Source organism: Tursiops truncatus, chromosome X, assembly GCF_011762595.2.
Source record: "Tursiops truncatus isolate mTurTru1 chromosome X, mTurTru1.mat.Y, whole genome shotgun sequence".
NCBI lineage: Eukaryota > Metazoa > Chordata > Mammalia > Artiodactyla > Delphinidae > Tursiops > Tursiops truncatus.
In genome coordinates this window covers 5,161,325-5,182,124 of record NC_047055.1, presented here as the reverse complement: position 1 = coordinate 5,182,124, position 20,800 = coordinate 5,161,325, and the positions used below count along the sequence as shown (strand labels likewise).

At 43.8% G+C, this 20,800-nt stretch overlaps 1 protein-coding gene across 1 annotated transcript in view; it reads left to right on the top strand.

Annotated features, from left to right (window-relative positions):
• AFF2 (ALF transcription elongation factor 2) overlaps positions 1–20,800 on the top strand; it is a 323,837-nt gene that overhangs the window by 155,406 nt on the left and 147,631 nt on the right. Inside the window, exons 3-5 of the mRNA XM_073799704.1 lie at positions 12,506–12,592; positions 18,929–18,965; positions 19,250–19,283. Coding sequence (XP_073655805.1) covers positions 12,506–12,592; positions 18,929–18,965; positions 19,250–19,283 — 158 coding nt within the window. The remainder of the gene's footprint in view (positions 1–12,505; positions 12,593–18,928; positions 18,966–19,249; positions 19,284–20,800) is intronic.

Sequence of the window (20,800 nt, the reverse complement as noted above, 5' to 3'; positions counted from 1 at the left end):
ATACCTAGAGACAAATGGCAATGAAAACACGTTGATCCGAAACCTATGGGATGGGGCTTCCCTGGTGGTGCAGTGGTTGAGAGTCCGCCTGCCGATGCAGGGGACACGGGTTCATGCCCCAGTCAGGGAAGATCCCACATGCCGCGGAGCGGCTGGGCCCGTGAGCCATGGCCGCTGAGCCTGTGCGTCCGGAGCCTGTGCTCCGCAACGGGAGAGGCCACAACAGTGAGAGGCCCGTGTACTGCAAAAAAAATAAAATAAAATAAACCTATGGGATGCAGCAGAATCAGTTCAAAGAGGGAAGTTTATAGCTATACAAGCCTACCTGAAGAAACAAGAAAAACCTCAAATAAACAACCTAACCTTACACCTAAAGGAACTAGAGAAAGAAGAACAAACAAAACCCAAGGTTAGCAGAAGGAAAGAAATCATAAAGATCAGAGCAGAAATAAATGAAATGGAAACAAAGAAAACAGTAGCAAAGATCAGTAAAACTAAAACTGGTTCTTTGAGAAGATAAACAACATTGATAAACCATTAGCCAGACTCATCACGAAAAAGAGGGAGAGGACTCAGATCAATAAAGTTAGAAATGAAAAAGGAGAAGTTACAACAGACACCGCAGAAATACAGAGCATCGTAAGAGACTACTAAAAGCAACTCTATGCCAATAAAATGGACAAACTGGAAGAAATGGACAAATTCTTAGAAAGGTATAACCTTCCAAGACTGAGCCAGGAAGAAATAGAAAATATAAACAGACCAGTCACAAGTAATGAAATTGAAACTGTGATGAAAAATCTTCCAACAAACAAAAGTACAGGACCAGATGGCTTCACAGGTGAATTCTATCAAACATTTAGAGAAAAGCTAACACCATCCTTCTCAAACTCTTCCAAAAAATTTGCAGAGGAAGGAACACTCCCAAACTCATTCTATAAGGCCACCATCACCCTGATAGCAAAACCACACAAAGATACTACAAACAAAGAAAATTACAGACCAATATCACTGATGAATATAGATGCAAAAATCCTCAACAAAATACTAGCAAACAGAATCCAACAACACATTGAAAGGATCATACACCATGATCAAGTGGAATTTATCCCAGGGGTGCAAGGATTCTTCAGTATATGCAAATCAATCGATGTGATACACCGTATTAACAAACTGAAGAATAAAAACCATATGATCATCTCAGTAGATGCAGAAAAAGCTTTTGACAAAATTCAACACCCATTTATGATAAAAACTCTCCAGAAAGTGGGCATACCTCAACATAATAAAGGCCATATACAAAAACCCACAGCCAACATCATTCTCAATGGTGAAAAACTGAAAGCATTTCCTCTAAGATCAGGAACAAGACAAGGATGTCCACTCTCACCGCTATTATTCAACATAGTTTTGGAAGTCCTAGTCACGGCAATCAGAGAAGAAAAAAATAAAAGGAATCCAAATTAGAAAAGAAGAATTAAAACTGTCACTGCTTGCAGATGACATGATGCTATACATATAGAATCTTAAAGATGCCACCAGAAAACTACTAGAGCTAATCAATGATTTTGGCAAAGTAGCAGGATACAAAATTAATGCACAGAAATCTCTTGCATTCCTATACACTAATGATGAAAAATCTTAAAGAGAAATTAAGGAAACACTCCCATTTACCATTGCAAGAAAAAGAATAAAATACCTAGGAATAAACCTACCTAGGGAGACAAAAGAGCTGTATGCAGAAAACTGTAATACACTGTTGAAAGAAATTAAAGATGATACCATCAGATGGAGAGCTATACCATGTTCTCGGATTGGAAGAATCAATATTGTGAAAATGGCTGTACTACCCAAAGGAATCTACAGATTCAATGCAATCCCTATCAAACTACCAATGGCATTTTTCACGGAACTAGAACAAAAAGTCTTAAAATTTGTATGGAGACACAAAAGACACCAAATAGCCAAAGCAGTCTTGAGGGTAAAAACTAGAGCCGGAGTAATCAGACTCCCTGACTTCAAACTATACTACAAAGCTACAGTAATCAAGACAATATGGTACTGGCACAAAAACAGAAATATAGATCAATGGAACAGGATAGAAAGCCCAGAGATAAACCCACGCACCTGTGTTCAACTAATCTATGTGACAAAGGAGGCAAGGATATACAATGGAGAAAAGATAGTCTCTTCAATAAGTGGTGCTGGGACAACTGGACAGCTACATGTAAAAGAATGAAATTAGAACACTCCCTAATACCATACACAAAAATAAACTCAAAATGGATTAGAGACCTGAATGTAAGACCGGACACTATAAAACTCTTAGAGGAAAACATAGGAAGAACACTCTTTGACATAAATCACAGCAAGATCTTTTTTGATCCACCTCCTAGAGTAATGGAAATAAAAACAAAAATACAAAAATGGGACCTAATGAAACTTCAAAGCTTTTGCAAGGCAAAGGAAACTACAAAGAATATGAAAAGACAACCCTCAGAATGGGAAAAAATATTTGCCAGAGAATCAACAGACAAAGTATTAATCTCCAAAATATATAAACAGCTCATGCAGTTCAATATTAAATAAACAAACAACGCAATCCAAAAATGGGCAGAAGACCTAAATAGACATTTCTCCAAAGAAGACATACAGATGGCCAAGAAGCACATGAAAAGCTGCTCAACATCCCTAATTATTAGAGAAATGCAAATGAAAACTACAATGAGGTATCACCTCACACCAGTTAGAATGGGCATCATCAGAAAATCTACAAACCACAAATGCTGGAGAGGGTGTGGAGAAAAGGGAACCCTCTTGCACTGTTGGTGGGAATGTAAATTGATACAGCCACTGTGGAGAACAGTATGGAGATTCCTTAAAAAACTAAAAATAGAATTACCATATGACCCAGCAATCCCACTACTGGGCATATACCCAGAGAAAACCATAATTCAAAAAGACATGCACCCCAGTGTTCATTGCTGCGCTATTTACAGTAGCCGGGTCATGGAAGCAACCTGAATGCCCAGCGACAGACGAATGGATAAAGAAGATGTGGTACATATATACAATGGAATATTACTCAGCCATAAAAAGTAATGAAATTGGGTCATTTGTAGAGACATGGATGGATCTAGAGACTGTCATACAGAGTGAAGTCAGAAAGAGAAAAACAAATATCGCATATTAACACATATATGTGGAACCTAGAAAAATGGTACAGATGAACCGGTTTGCAGGGCAGAAATAGAGACACAGACATAGAGCACAAACGTATGGGCACCAAGCGGGGGAAAGCAGGGCGGGGTGGTGGTGGTGGGGTGATGAATTGGGAGACTGGGATTGACATGTATACACTGATATGTATAAAATGGATGACTAATAAGAACCTGCTGTATAAAAAAATAAATTAAATTCAAAAAAAAGAAACCAAATTGAGTTCTTTGTAGTGAGGTGGGTGGACCTAGAGTCTGTCATACAGAGTGAAGTAAGTCAGAAAGAGAAAAACAAATACCGTATGCCGACACATATATATGGAATCTAAAAATTAAAAAATGGTCCTGAAGAACCTAGGGGCAGCTCAGGAATAAATACGCAGAAGTAGAGAATGGACTTGAGGACACGGGGAGGGGGAAGGGTAAGCTGGGACGAAGTGAGAGAGTGGCATGGGCTATATACACTACCAAATGTAAAATAGATAGCTAGTGGGAAGCAGCCACATAGATTATCTCTTAAGATCTGCTCTAGGTCTTCATTCTGAGTCTTATCATTAAATAAAACCAAGTCTAGTTTTACGTTTTCGACTAGTACCCTTGACCATGTTTAGAGTATATCTGAATGACTTATTTGCATCCTGAGGCTTCCGTAGAATATATTGGTCAAATGAGATTCTGGTTCTGAGCAGTGCCCCTACTACATAAAGAAGAACCAGAAATCAGTCTAAGTAGGTAGAAAGAAATAAGGTGAATGTTCTTGCAAAAGAGATGAGAAAATTTAAGGCATATACACCTGGCTCTGTGGGCAGTACCTCGGGCAAGTTCAGTGAGAGTGATGATTCCTTCATCCTCAGGCTCTGGGGAGGAAAGGGCACAGGAGGCTCTGGGCGGGCCCTCCCCCAAAAATAGTACTCTCAAAACCCAGAACCTGGGGACTTCCCTGGTGGTGCAGTGGTTAAGAATCTGCCTGCCAATGCAGGGGACACGGGTTCGAGGCCTGGTCCGGGAAGATCCCACGTGCCGTGGAGCAACTAAGCCCGTGCACCACAACTACTGAAGCCCGTGCGCCTAGAGCCCACGCTCTGCAAAAGAAGCCACTGCAGTGAGAAGCCCGCACCCTGGAACGAAGAGTAGCCCCCGCTCACCGCAACTAGAGAAAACCCGCGCGCAGCAAACTAGAGAAAACCCGCGCACAGCAAACAAGACCCAACGCAGCCAAAAATAAATAAATAAAATAAATAAATTATAAAAAAAAGAAAGCTACAGCAGCCCTTAGAAATGGAATCCTAGCATCTTGTGTAAGTCTTTGAAAAGGCTTAGACTGGGATCGAGGGAAATTTAGCCTTCTGTCTCCCTTTGACTGGCGTTGTCATTCTCCAGTGCCTTTCACTTATAGTAGAAGCTGGCTTTCTAAATGACTACTGTGTTGCTGCATACACACTGTGTATCTGTCTAACAGTGAGAGATCAACAAATCTCTGGTGATTCTGGGAAAATTATAATGAACTGCATGTTTTTCTTAAAAAAAAAAAACAGCCAACTCTGCCAAGTTTATTTTAGTCCTACTTTTGAATGGTAACTAATAAGTGTCATTATCTTACACTCATTATTATGAAGACTCTGGCTACCTAGAGTCCAGCCGCACCCTGAGCCTGGACCTGGTCTAGCGGCCCACCTCTTAGATGCCTTGCAGAGAGTAGACGCTCAATAAATGTTTTTAGAGTGAATGAACTTAAAAGTAGATCATTCAAGATGTTGCTGGGGGGAGGAGCCAGTGAAGGTGTGTAGGTTTTATCACGTTGGTTTAGCTGACCTGGAGCTGAAGCAGCAATCTGGAGGTTAACCATAAAGCAATATCTCATGCTAGGAGGATATAGCGTGTCATTCCATTCCAGTAAAATGGCTCTGAAAAAGAAAAGACAAAAACAAACAAACAAAAAAAACAAAAAACCATGGCTGTAACATTTTGAAAGCCCAGAGAATTGTTTCAAGCCAGTATATTTTATTTTTATTTATTTATTTGTCTTTATTGAATCATAGTTGATTTACAATGCTGTATTAGTTTCAGGTGTACAGCAAAATGATTCAGTTATACATATATAAAACTGAATATATATATTCGTATATATGTGTATGTGTGTGTGTATATATATATGTATATATTCTTTTTCAGATTCTTTCCCCATATAGGTTATTACAAACTACTGAGTATAGTTCCCTGTGCTATACAGGAGGTCCTTGTTCGTTATCTATTTTATATATATAACTGTGTATATGTTACTCCCGAATTCCTAATTTATCCCTCCCCCCACCTTTGCCCTTTGGTAACTGTAAGTTTGTTTTCTACGTCTGTGAGTCTGTTTCTGTTTTGTAAATAAGTTCATTTGTATCATTTTTTTAGATTCCACATGTAAGTTGATATCATATGATATTTGTCTTTCTCTGTCTGACTTACTTCACTTAGTATGATAATTTCTAGGTCCATCCATGTTGCTGCAAATGGCATTATTTCATTCTTTTTTATGGCTGAGTAGTATTCCATAAACAAAACAAAAAGACAACCTACCGAATGGGAAAAAATATTTGCAAATGATGCAGCCGACAGTGGATTAATCTCTAAAGTATACAAACAGCTGCTCACGCAGCTCAATATCAAAAAAACAAACAACCCAATCAAAAAATGGGCAGAAGATCTAAATAGACATTTCTCCAGAGAAGACATACAGACGGCCAACAGGCACATGAAAAGGTGCTCAGCCTTGCTAATTATTAGAGAAATGCAAATCAAAACTACAGTGAGGTATCACCTCACACCAGTCAGAATGGCCATCCTGAAAAAGTCTACAAACAATAAATGCTGGAGGGGGTGTTCAGAAAAGGGAACCCTCCTGCACTGTTGGTGGGAATGTACTGTAAATTGGTGCAGCCACTATGGAGAACAGTATGGAGGTTCCTTAAAAAACTAAAAATATAGCTAACATTTGATCCAGCAATCCAACTACTGGGCATATACCTGGAGAAAACATGCACCCCAATGTTCATTGCAGCACTGTTTACAATAACCAAGACATGGAAGCAACCTAAGTGTCAATGAACAGATGAATGGCTAAAGAAGATGTGGGGGGTGTGTGTGTGTGTGTGTGTGTGTGTGTGTGTGTGTGTATAAAATGGAATAGTATTCAGCCATAAAAAGAATGAAATAATGCCATTTGCAGCAACATGGATGATTTTATATACACACACACACACACACACACACACACACACACACACACACACAATCAAGCCAGTATATTTTAAATGAGTGCCATTTGGATGTACTTAATGGTAAACTAATTTGAAACAGAAGAGCTAGAAGCTCGAAAAAGGTAAGAAATGGCCTTTGAGAAACCTCAGATTCCTCTGATGCCTGAACTGGATTCTTGAGCAGAAGCCCTCCACCTAGGTTTCCTTTTTGCCCCCCGATCTTTGCAAAACATTTCTCTGTGGCCAGTTCTTACATTTCTTACCCTTGAACTGGTACGAATATTGCCTTTACCAAAGAAGGCAGTTTCAGTCTAACAGCATTTTCTAGTGGGACCACCAGTTTTCTGTTCTGATTGGTTCAACTAATTGAGACAAATGTCCTGATAAGGATCGATATTTACAAGGCAATCATCTGTTGGGGAGTCAAATTCCATTAGTTGCATGGGCTGTGGCCTCAGGTTGCTGTTGCCGAAATTTGCAGAACTCGCTGGATCTGGTTGAATTCTGCCCAGTATATCACTGTGGTGGTCTGTCCCCCTTTCGCAGCCTTTGGAGTAACTGGTCCAGAAGAAGGTGCATGGCTAGGTCCTGCATATGGCCATCCACATCCCATTACATTCAGTGGATGAAGTGGAATTGATTGCATCTGGCAATGGCAAGAAGATGAACAGATTGTCTGAATGAGCACATGCTGAAGCCGCGGGGTCACTGATCTCTGTGCTCCCCAATTCTAAATTAGAATTAGGCTCTTTTTTAGTGGAACCCTGGTTTGGGGGCTGCCAGGACAACGGCAGCCGGTGTGAGCTGGACTTTTTGCGTGTACAGTCCAGGGGCCAATGGAGAAAATTTCCAGATTCCCTGAAACAACGGCCAACACTAAAGAGTCTTGAATAAAGCAGTCATTTATTTATTTGAAGGAATAATGCCAGGGTTTTTACACCACGTCAATGAAATCATAACTTGCTGTTAGAAACTTTTAAAAGATTTAGGCTTTTTTGTTTGTTTTCCTGGTGGATTGCACTTTGCGTTGGGAAGTCCAGTTGATTTTATACTTCTTCCCTATCAGCACTTGCATAGAAATCAGAGATACAAGCTCGGGAGACTGTCTTAAGAGCGTTCCAAACAGAAGAATATTCATTCAATTAAATGGAACAGGGTTTTGAGACCGCTAGAGAGGTTTGGGAGAAGTGTTAGTGATCAAACCCAGGAAAGTCTATGGTTCCACTGTTGTTGGGCTTCCCAAGAGCGGAGCAAACAATCAGACAAATTGGGCTGTTAGCCGCCTCACTGTGAGACAGCAGGCTCCCTGGCGCCCAGCACTTCCCCACCGTCCCTGAGCACAGGATCAATTTCCTTAGCCAGTTTGGTCAGCCATGTTTATATGTCACGTAAAAAACCGCACTGCTCCATTTTCAGTTTTGCATCTTCTCATCAATATCACTGACTTTACAGAGATAAAGGATATAATCACATGATTGTGTAAGGCAGTGCAGTTGGTCCACTAGCCCCACCCCTACCCCTGCCTTTCTAGGAATCCCTTTCCCAGTACCCTAGCCAGGGGCTATCCCGCCTTTTAGATATGGGCCACTCGCTGCCTTCTAAAGCCGTAGGCTCTGTGGTTGGAAAGCTCACACAACTGGAAATTCTTTCTTAGTTTGAGCTGAAATTGTTTCCCTGATAACATCTACCCATAGGGCTAGTCCTAACCCCTTGGTCCACAAAGCAGGTCCCAAATCTCTTCCGTGTGACAGCCCTTCGGGTATCTGAATGCACCTCTCAGACCTTCCCTCAGCCTCCCTTTTCCATGGACTAAACTTTCCCTGTTCTCTTAAAGGGCATTTATAAATGTTGTGGTAACCGTCCCTTTTAAGAGGTTCCAGTGCCCCTGCTGAAATGGGGCGTCCAGGTGGCACAGTCTGTTTCAGATGTGGTCTGTCTCATACAATGTACTGTTATATAGCCAACCGTTGCCTTCCACATTCCGGGCATCATGCTTACCTAAACATCACCTGAGCTGACACTGGTCCTTTTGGCTGCCAAATCCCTCAGATTTACTTAGGGGTCAACTAAAATCTTTGGGGTTTTAGCCCATGAGTTACAGCTAAGTCAGGTGGTCTTTTTCTCATTTTGCAATTTCACACTTGGTTTGTAGAATATAATTGCAGTTTTCATTTACCTCTGTTAAAATTCATCTTATTGATTGAATGACATGTTTCTGAAAGCATTTGTTTCCACCAGAGGGCTCAATAAAACATGAGCCGTTATTATTATTATTGACACACACATACACACACGTACGTGCACAGACACTGCTCCCCTCGCCTTCACCATGAAGCCTTTCCCAACGCCTCACACAGAGAACTCCTCCCTGACACTTTAGTGTGTCAAGCAGACTGAGCTCTTCACTGGAAGGAACTTGACTTTTTATGCTTTCTGGATCCTGGTGACTGGTACATAATAGTACGAGTTAGTAGAACAAAATGCAGGGAGTCCATCACAGGGACTTCACCTCTTTGTGCCTGTTTCCTCATCTGTCCAACTTGATGCTAATCCCTGCCTCTTTAGTTTGTGGTACAGAAAGTCCAAGAGTGGGAGCTATGTGCCTGACAGACTGTAATCAGTTGGTAAATCTTGATATTATTCTTATTAATAATATGATAATTCACACATAGAAACTTTAGAAACTAATGATAATATCTCATATTAGCCAGTTATTACGGACTAGGCACTGCAGACAGGTGAATAAGACAAGGCTTGGGACAACATACTAGATACTTGAAATAACAGCAAGCTCTGTGTTCGATGAGTATGGGATGCATTTGAGATCAGCAGAGTCTGGAATTCAGACTGTGTTCTGCCCCTCAGCACGTGGGGCACCCCATTTCTGTTTCTAAGTTGGGCCAAGCAGGGCTACCCACAAGTTCTTTGGCTTTGCGCAAGTCCTAGTCCTGGAGGATATGCTTGGAAAAGAATCGCTGGTGGAAAAGGGCCTTTTCTGATTTTTCTGGGTTTGACTAGGGAGTCTTCAGATCACAGGAGTGTAAGCATCTGCCCCATTGTCAGAAATTGCGTCGAATGCTCTATTGCTTGTGAAATACTGAGAAATAGAACAGCATTGCTTACTTGGTCCTTTCTCCACAAAACGCATTAGTTAGCCTCACGAAGGGGAGACGCATCTAGTGTCGTGGAAAGAGTGTGCACCATGGACCCAATCCCCAGCGATCGCTTACGGCCAGTGTGAGGCCCTGCCTCTTGCAGCCTCCACTACATCGACTGCCCAGTGCGGGGATGAATCCCTGCTTTGTCTCTCTCGGGGAGGATCAAAGGAGCCCAGAGATGAAGGAGTTTCAGACCAGTATCGTGTGCGTGTGCGTGTGTGTGTGTGTGTGTGTGTGTGTGTGTGTGTGTGATTTGGGGGGTTAGCGGAGCAGTGATGCTTGTGTTGAGTACAGGTGTTCAGCCCTGGAGCCTGTTGCCGAAGTCTTGGCAACACTTTGGAGCAGGTGCTCATCTCCACCTGAAGAACAGGACGAGGATTAGTACAGGTGGATCAGGGTGTGTGCGCGTTCTTATCTTGGGAGTGGCAAGAACATAAAAGCAGATTAATATCTTTCAAGTGTGAGTGAAAAGAATAACAGTGAAAAATCTGCTGCGAGCTTCGCGCACGTTCCAGGTCTAACTCATTTTGAGAAGTGGAAGAGCTTGCACCCAGGTTCTTTGCTGAAGACGGTCTTGCAGGAAATTATCTTCCTTTCGGCTGCCCCCTCCCTATCTTAATCAAAAGCATTGGTGGTGCCGCGGAGCCACCTTGCTGCTTCATGAAATCTCACGTTTTCAAATACAGAGACTCAGCTGTCATTGAAAATGTGACAGTGTACGTATCAATAGCTTCGTGTGGATGGGCCAGCGGGGCAGCGCACTCCGACAGTAACTCAAGATCATCCCATTCTGCCGCCCAATAAATACAGCAGACCTGGGGGAGAAGGTACACTTTCGAGAAGCGATTCATCCATCCAGATATCTGAAACACCTTTGAATAAACCCAGAGGCACACCTCGAAAAGCCAGTGATGGAAAGGGATGGATAACGAAGCCTCTCATTGGTCGAGGCATGCTCCATGGTTGCTGCAGAGACAGTACGCCTATCCCAGACTGGGCCTTACTGCCCTTTGGTTGACTCTGGCTCCATAGGAACCTGTGTCTTTTAAATCAGTGGTCCCCAACCTTTTTGGCACCAGGGACCGGTTTCGTGGAAGACAATTTTTCCACGGATGGGATGTGGGGGATGGTTCAGGTGATACTGCGAGCGATGGAGAGCGACAGATGAAGCTTCGCTCACTCACCCGCCGCTCCCCTCCTGCTGGGCGGCCCGATTCCTAACAGGCCACGGACCAGCACCGGTCTGCGGGCCAGGGGTTGGAGACTGTGGTTTTAAATGATGGGACTAATATTGGAGGAGACCAGCCTTACTCAGGAGAAACCATATAAAATTTAAAAGAAATCATTGAGTATTTTAAAGACACAGAGTATCTGGAAATTCAGCTTTAGACTGTTGTCGCGTAGAGTTACATTGGGCCAGTTTTGATGAATACGTAAGTAGCATTTGTCACGAACGTTATCAACTGCATACAAATGCACAACTCGAAAACACTTGCAAATAGTCTCTCTCTTAAGTAGGTTAAGCATCCCCTCTAAATCTTGTATGCATTTTTAATGTACTTACAGCCTCTTTTTAAATAGCGCCAGGTAGAATAATCTGTGTCAGGGCTCCTCTGAACCGTACTTACAAATTCTGCTGCAGCAGTGCCACTGTGAATGAATCTGTGAAGTATCTCGTTGCATTACAGCTCTGCATACATCAAAGACTCTTTCTCAACTGGATAATTATAGAAGGGGAAAAAAACATGTTTTAGTGCTACCTGAGAGTTATTAATATTACCTTTGAAATGACTAATTATGTTACCCATAAAGACTGGGGAAAAGTATTATGTAACTGGCTCATTAAGAAGGCCTTTCATAAACTTTGATCCCCTCCACCCCACCCTCCAAGCTCTCCTTCATTTCCATCATTACATTGATTTTTAGGTTTAATGTTTATATACCAAAATGTTTGATGAATCCAGCACAGGCTGGGATGTTGAGCATGTGATTTAATTATCCTCGCTCTTCAGGTAAAGCACATTGGCCACGAGCCCTGAGACGCAAGCAAGATTTGAACAGCACCTCTTTTCAAAAGGAGCGTTTGAAAGAACTGAGAAGGTGCCCCCGCTGGTAGCAGAGAGTGGGCACCAGAGGGGCTTTTCCAACGTTAAGACTTGAACTCACAAACACACTGTGTCAGTAGCGCAGCTGCAATCTTGTCACTAACTGTTAGGCTACATCAAGAGAAATGACTATCAGAGCATCCAGAACGAGGGTGGTGATGGTGCCACCCTCCCCTGAGCTGGCAGGTCACACCAGAAACAGGATACCACGAGTTACAGGAGCCCCAGGCAATGCGGAGTCCCTCCTGGGAGCACCTGAGATAGTTGACAGAACGCAGAACTCAAGCATTAGAAGAAAAGTAGAAGGTTCTTGATCAATGAATGAACAAGCCACCAATGTGTCCGCCTGGTGAAAAGACAGCACCAGGGGATATGGCTGCTGTCTCCCAACAGCTTCTCAGGCAAAAGAAGAGGTGATGATTTCTGTGCGGCTTCAAAGTACGATCCAGAGGTAGAAACTCCCGGGAGACAGGCTTTTAGCTCCCAGCCAGGAAGAATAGTGTGATCAGGCTGTCTCAACACGGGACAGGCTGCTTTGAGCGGTAGTGAGCTCACCGTCACTGGCAATGTGCAGTTGGATGTGGGGTGGCCCTTTGTCTCGCAGATAGGCTTCAAGCACCAGTGTGGAGCAGGGGAATGGACCGAATGTTCCCCTGAAAAAAAGTAGGCCAATTAAGTCAGTAAGTATTTAGAAAGGGCCTCTACCATGTTTAGTGCCAAGAAGGTGTTTCATTTTTCGAAGTGCTCGCAAATAAAGTTGCTTTGTTTTTCCTCATCAGGAGATGACCCATCCCTGGCCTACTCCTCTCACTGCCATGCATACTTCTGGAAACTCTGAGCAGAGCACATTTTCCATCCCAGGACAGGTCAGTTATCTTCCTTGCTCCATTTTCCTTGATCTGATGTCAGTTATACCAGCCTTCCCGTTGGATTCTTAAAAATAGAAATGGCCTTGGTGTTCTAAGCTCCATAAAATGTAGACTCTCTCGTGTCCTTCGGGATGTTAACACAAATAGGATTTTATTGAAAGAGCATCCTTAAGAGAATGTCCACCAGACGCTGGCATGCGAATCCTAATGCCTAGGGCACCGCCACTGGCCGAGCTACTGTGCCCAGAGCTCGTGGATTGGAGAGAGGAGTGAACTCATCTCTTAAGAAAGACCCAGTAGATGGTGGAACAACATCCAAGATTGTTTTTAATTTAAAAACCCTGTACTCTTCAGTCTAATGGATCAGTTTTCACTTTTGTGTATCACTTGTAGTCCTCGTTCACAAGCAGGCAGATCTTCACACACCAACACACCATATTGACAGAACTTTTTCTCCTACAGTTCTAGTCAAATGTGTCATATAATTTTTTTCCTCACTTGCTCTCAGTAAGAATTTTTTCTCACCATCAGCTTTTAAAATGCCTGAGTAAACATGGATTTTCTAATAACACACTTTAAAAGAAAAAAATAATGTCTTCCTTCTTTTCTTCCTTCCTTCCATCCAATTAACCATCCATCCACCCATTCATCCACCCATCCATTCATCCACCCATCCATCCACCCATCCATCCATCCATCCACCCACCCATCCATCCACCCATCCATCCACCCATTCATCCACCCATCCATCCACCCATCCATCCATTCATCCACCCATCCATCCACCCATCCATCCACCCATCCATCCACCCATCCATCCACCCATCCATCCACCCATCCATCCACCCATTCATCCATCCATCCATTCATCCACCCATCCATGCACCCATCCATCCACCCATCCATCCACCCATCCATCCACCCATCCATCCACCCATCCATCCACCCATTCATCCACCCATCCATCCATTCATCCACCCATCCATCCATTCATCCACCCATCCATGCACCCATTCATCCACCCATCCATCCACCCATCCATCCACCCATCCATCCACCCATCCAACCACCCATCCATCCACCCGTTCATCCACCCATCCATCCACCCATCCATCCACCCGTTCATCCACCCATCCATCCACCCATCCATCCACCCATTCATCCACCCATCTACCCATTCATCCACCCATCCACCCATTCATCTACCCATCCATCCACCACTTCATACACCCATCCATCCACCCATTCATCCACCCATCCACCCATTCATCCACCCATCCACCCATTCATCCACCCATCCATTCATCCACCCATCCATTCATCCATCCCCCCATTCATCCACCCACCCATCCATTCATCCACCCATCCATCCATTCATCCACCCATCCATCCACCCATTCATCCACCCATCCATCCACCCATCCATCCATCCATCCACCCATCCATCCACCCATCCATCCACCCATCCATCCATTCATCCACCCATCCATCCACCCATCCACCCACCCATCCATCCACCCATCCACCCATTCATCCACCCATCCACCCATTCGTCCACCCATCCATCCACCAGTTCATACACCCATCCATCCACCCATTCATCCACCCATCCACCAGTTCATACACCCATCCATCCACCCATTCATCCACCCATCCACCCACCCATCCACCCATTCATCCACCCATCCACCCATTCATCCACCCATCCATTCATCCACCCATCCATTCATCCATCCCCCCATTCATCCACCCATCCATCCATTCATCCACCCATCCATCCACCCATTCATCCACCCATCCATCCACCCATTCATCCACCCATCCATCCACCCGTCCATCCACCCATTCATCCACCCATCCATCCATTCATCCACCCATCCATCCACCCATTCATCCACCCATCCACCCATTCATCCATCCATCCATTCATCCACCCATCCATCCACCCATTCATCCAACCATCCATCCATTCATCCACCCGTCCATCCATTCATCCACCCATCCATCCATCCATTCACCCATCCATCCACCCATCCACCCATCCATCCACCCAACCATCCACCCATTCATCCACCCATCCATTCATCCATCCACCCATTTGTCCACCCATCCGTCCATTCATCCACCCATCCATCCACCCGTCCATCCACCCAATCATCCACCCATTCATCCACCCACCCACCCATCCATCCACCCACCCATCCATCCACCCACCCATCCACCCACCCATCCATCCACCCATCCATCCACCCATCCATCCACCCATCCACCCACCCATCCACCCATCCACCCACCCATCCACCCATCCATCCACCCATCCATCCACCCATCCATCCACCTATCCATCCATCCATCCACCCGTCCATCCATCCATCCATCCATCCACCCGTCCATCCACCCATTCATCCACCCATCCATCTATTCATCCACCCATCCACCCATCCATCCACCCATCCATCCACCCATTCATCCACCCATCCATCTATTCATCCACCCATCCATCCATCCATCCACCCATCCATCCATCCACCCACCCACCCATCCATCCATCCATCCACCCGTCCATCCATCCATCCATCCATCCACCCGTCCATCCACCCATTCATCCACCCATCCATCTATTCATCCACCCATCCACCCATCCATCCACCCATCCATCCACCCATTCATCCACCCATCCATCTATTCATCCACCCATCCATCCATCCATCCACCCATCCATCCATCCACCCACCCACCCATCCATCCATCCATCCACCCATCCATCCACCTATCCATCCATCCATCCACCTGTCCATCCACCCATTCATCCACCCATCCATCTATTCATCCACCCATCCATCCATCCATCCACCCACCCATCCATCCATCCATCCACCCATCCATCCACCTATCCATCCATCCATCCACCCGTCCATCCACCCATTCATCCACCCATCCATCTATTCATCCACCCATCCATCCATCCATCCACCCATTCGTCCATTTATTCAAAAACTACTTACTGAGGACATATGATAGTCTTAAAATTAGGGATGAAGAAAAACACAAAACGACAGAACAATGTAGCACATGTCTTCATAGAGAATAAAAGGCCCAAGAAGGATCTGACACTCCCTGGGGGCATTGACGAAGTGCTCAGAGGTGGCAGCATCTGGAGGCTGCTTACAACTTTGACAGGTGGAGAAGGGCCCCAAAGAAGAGCACTCCATGCAGAACAGGGTGGCAAAGGCACCCAAAGGGATATGATGGGATGTAAACTATTACGGTCTCGAGTGACTGCATCCTGGTTTGTGTGATGGGGAGCAGAGAGACACAAACCCCAAGCAAATAAGTGCATCTATGGGAAAGGCCTTGAAGGCCAGCCAAGGAGTTTGGACTTTATTTGTAAGAGAAACCCAATCACATCCTTTAGTTTTCAGAGTCATCGTTTTGAGAGTAACACTGGCCTACACTGTGTTTAATTGTCCCCTCCCACCTTTGAAAGGGGTCGGAACCATGAGCCGCCACCCCCTCTGTCCCTGCCCTGGCCTGTGTCATGCCTTCCTGGAGCCCCACTCTCCCCGTCAGACATCCCTGGGCTTGGTATCCTTCTCCCTGGCATCTCAGCCAGGGGATCAATTCATCTCTTTCGGGCACTGAATCCAGCACTTGTACAGCGATTGCAGTGTTTTTAGCTGTGTTCTCCGATTTTGGAGATAATTCGTGCAAGTCGCAATTTTGACATTTGCAAGTGTTTACAAGTAGACCTGGTTGTTGAAATGGGCTTTTGTAGTAAGTGCACAATTTGGAATCAGGCCTGATTTGCATTTTCTGCCAATTATCTGTGCTACCATGAGCCACGTGATAAAGGTAGAAGCCAGTGGGATAAAATGGTGAAACCAGGAGGGCCACCCACCCACTCTTTTGTTTCGCTTGATTCCTGCCAAAATGTTGGCTTGAAAGAAAAGTACATTTTAAATAACAATAATATTAACAGTGCATATAATGCTTCCATGTGCCTCGCCAGGTTCTAAGCACTTAATATATAGTAAATAATTGAATCCTCACTACCACTCCAAGGGGTCGGTAATTTGACTATCCCTAATTTCCAGAGGAGGAAACTAAGGTGCAGAGTCAAGTAATATGCTCAGACTCACTCAGCTAATAAACGAGTGGAACCAGTCTTCAGATCCAGGTGTTCTGGTGATGTTTTGTCACACCGATTTGCAGATGCTCCAGTTCAAATTCCATCTTCCAAAACGTGGGTGTGTCCAGCAAACACGTGTACCTGGGGCGCTGGCCCTTTCCTCAGTGCTTGCACCAGGACTAGGTGACACCACCCTCTCAGAAAGCATCCGTTTCTTCCATTCACGACAGAGCTTGCATGGCGGAAAGGGCCAGCACCCCAGGTATACAAGCCCAAACTTGCCCTATACAATTGTAATGAAATCTCTTTAAAAAAAATAACAAGTAGAAATATTGGTATGTCATTAAGGACCTGCAAATGGTTAACTCCTCATTTATTTGGCACTCGAGGAAATGAGGTGATCTGGGTAATTGAAATTCTTGGATAACCAAAGGTTATCCTTCCGTAGGAATCACGTAATAGGAATCATTTTGAAATGTAATTAATATTTTCCTGACTTCCTATAAAAATTATCCTGAACATGCTTTAGCCTTTCTTGATCACTTAGACATTATTGTGAGCATCAGTTATTGTAGAGTGCTGTAATATTATACTATGCTGTAATTGTGTCCTCGGGAGCTATTGAGATAGCTAGGAATGCTTGCCTCTATATTGAATGGCATAGACTCTTGTGATTTTTAAGTTCTGACTTTGCTGTGTCATTTTCTTTGGCCCCCTGTGCTGTCGGTTTTCACATCTCAATTTTCCTAGTGGCTGTGCCTCTAGAAGTGTTTCCCCTTTCTCACCATCTGTGATTTGCTAACGGGTGGGAATCAAATGGCCAAGCTTGTTAGGGGCTAATGTCCAAAGTCAGTTGTCTAGCAGCGAGGGGAAGAAGGCTTTGAGCAGCAAACTACGTGGGCTTGGTGACAGCCCTTTAGTTGAGAGGCCTTTTCCATCTCTTGTGGGGTTTATGGTCGTCTTCTGGAGTAGTAATCATGCCAGAAGAGAAGTCTCTTGGGCAACAGAATCATGCTAAATCGATTGGAAAGTTCACTTTTGATTCAAACACAGCATCACTGTTCTTGCTTATTTCTCTTAAAGGTAAATTATGCTGTGATGTTATTTTTATTCCATAGGGTGGCAAGATTAGCCTTAAAGAGTAGATTACTTGTAGCACATTGATATAACATTCTTCTTTTTAAAATGTTTTTGTTGAAGTGTAGTTGATTTACAATGTTGTGTTAGTTTCAGGTGTATAGCAAAGTGATTCAGTTATACATACGTGTTTGTGTGTGTGTGTGTGTGTGTGTGTGTGTGTGTGTGTGTATATATATATATATATATATATATATATATATATATATATATATGTTCTTGATATAATGAATTCTTGTATTTGCTTGAATTCATTGTCTCCAGTTTTGGAACACTTGCTTTGCCTTTGAAATTCTCTCCTCCATCTGCGAGGAGCTGTGCATGCCCTGTACGTCAAGGCAGAGCTTCTGCCTACAAGTTGTGTCAGGATCCACACAGGTGTCCACGCTCCCAGAGAGCCTGATGTGTGCAAATCCGGATTTCTCAAAACACTGAATGAATGGTGTTGAGGGTGACTTTCCAATAAAATTTAAATCCCTTTAGATAATTCGTTCCACTTGCATAGTTCAAATTGCTTGCTGTACTTCACCAAATTTGTGATGAAGTTTTAAGAACATGTCTCTTGTGAAAATAAGGTACGTCTATTGCATATGTGTCACCGTCAAGGTAGAAAATTGGAGTTGTTTCTATAAAATAGAACAACTGAGCAAATCTATTAATTACAGTGTTATTTACACGTCTACAAAAATCACAATCACTTGTTTGTTTGAACTGAGTCCCCTTTACTTCCACAGAGGTGTCATTGCCTAGCTGAGTGACACATTATACACTTGAATCTCACACATATGGGTCATTTGTTCCCGTGTCGCACACATTTCCAGAGAGATACCAGTCTTATGTGTAATTCTGATAAAACGGCAGTTATGGCCGTGTTGTAGCTGGTTTGGCTGGCAAACGTTTATCCTTCAAATAGAGCTGCAGACAGTAGCCTAATTAATGGAATTCTTAACAGTGGTTTCCTATTGGCCAACCTTAGTCAAGTTATATCTTCAGCGTTAACAAATAGACCTTTTGCTTCTCTTGTATCATTTAACTAACGTTTGTATTGTATGTGTTCTTCCTTATAGGAATCCCAGCATCTGACCCCAGGATTCGCCTTACAAAGTAGGTGTTTTGAAAAAATCCTTCTTGATCCAAGCATCTCCTCTCCTCCCTCGCTTTCTTCTCCTTCCTACCTAACATCATGAAAACATGGAATAACAACAATAATAAGAAGTCACATTGTGACGCATCCAATGGGTTTCTTTTTTCTCCCATCTGTTATTCATGGCAGGATTCTGTGAAAGAGTATAACTGGAAGGGCTGCATGTTCAAGACCAATTTCATTCAGAATGGTCATTTGACAGTAGGAAACATGGATGGTAAATGTCTGTGCGTTTTCTTTTCAGAGTGGAGCGACCCGACCAGCAGAGCTTCTACAAAGTGAGTACCGTTCAAGTCGTAAGTACTCAGGTTTCTGAAACACGCTTCTTCGGGGGCATTTCGCAAGGAAAAGGTGCTTCAGTGCCGAGCGAATCTTGTTGTCTCTCCTGCTCCTTGAAAACAGGAACCTTGCCTCATGATAACATGGGGTGTGGTTAGAGGGGAGAATGAGATTTCCCACGATAGGCAAGTAACAGTCAAAATGAACGAATCATCACTAGGCTCTCTAATGGTGTAGAAGATGCAGGCTGGGTCGATACCTGGGACACCAAAACAACTGTGACTCTGGAGTAGCTGTTGGCGCGTTGTGTAACTTCAGCCACAGACATCGTTATATGTAATATTCAGCCACCACCGATCAGGATGGAGAAAGGACCCGCCTGAGCAGCCATGCTCGGACGTGAGAGGTGGGGTGGATTGCTCTGGCCGGCCAGCCCGGGACCTTGCTGTTTGCAGGTCATCTGGTGACTGTATTTTAAAGATAAGGGCAGCCAGGAAGAGGTGGAATAAGTGATGACGTGACGCTAGGTTGAAGTTCAGAAGCCAGGGCCCTGCAATTCACTCCTCACTCTCTTCCTTTTTTATTAATGTTCACTGAAGGAGGGGTATGGAGAAACCAATTTCCTCAGATTAACCGTTGTAGATTTTGTAATAGCCATTTGTCCAAGAGAGTATCAAGGGAGTAGTTCTCTCACAACTTCTTTCATTCTTAATAATAGAAAATGGAAGCTGACTTTTCTGTGTGAGTAATAGTCACATACTTGAAATTTTTCAAAATGAAATAACTTATGACATTCAAGTGGCCTAATGGCACGCTTGAAGTGAATTGCTCACCTTTTGGTATTTCCACATTCTTGGTTCTGTTTAGTGGCAAAGCCCCCAGAGCCCTGACCCCATCACCAGACCTCTTATTTGGTTTTCTGGCCCGATCTGTGCCTTCTAATTCAAGGTTCCATTTCAACAGCCGAGAATCCTCCATTTAAAGAATCGAGGGGAAAAAAAGAGACAAGAGGAAAATAAAACTATAACCTTGATTTAAGGACCAAATGATATGGAAACGTGGAAATCAAAATCATCTTTGATATTGTTCATTTCAGCTTTTCCAGGAATCATTTTGAATTGCCCTCCCCCTGTTATCCTAGTAAACAATAGACCTTATGCTCCTTACCTCCACTCCTGACTTACCACTCTTATTACAAAGCCAGTAAACTTCACACACACACACACACACACACACACACACACACACACACACACACACACACAGTTGAGCATTCAGGAAATCAGTGCCGGTTTCCAACTATGAAAACACATACAAATATTTTTCCATTGTAAAATGATCCCATTCCTAAAACAAGAGTACATAGACCATAAAATGCGATATTTCAATAGTTTGTAACTAACGGAAATAAACTTGTCAATTGTGGTTTATAGCTAGAGGCTGCATTTCCAGAGAACAGCACTTCATAGCACAGGGTATATAGTGCGTTCAGTAGGACTGAGGTTCTCTATAGGAG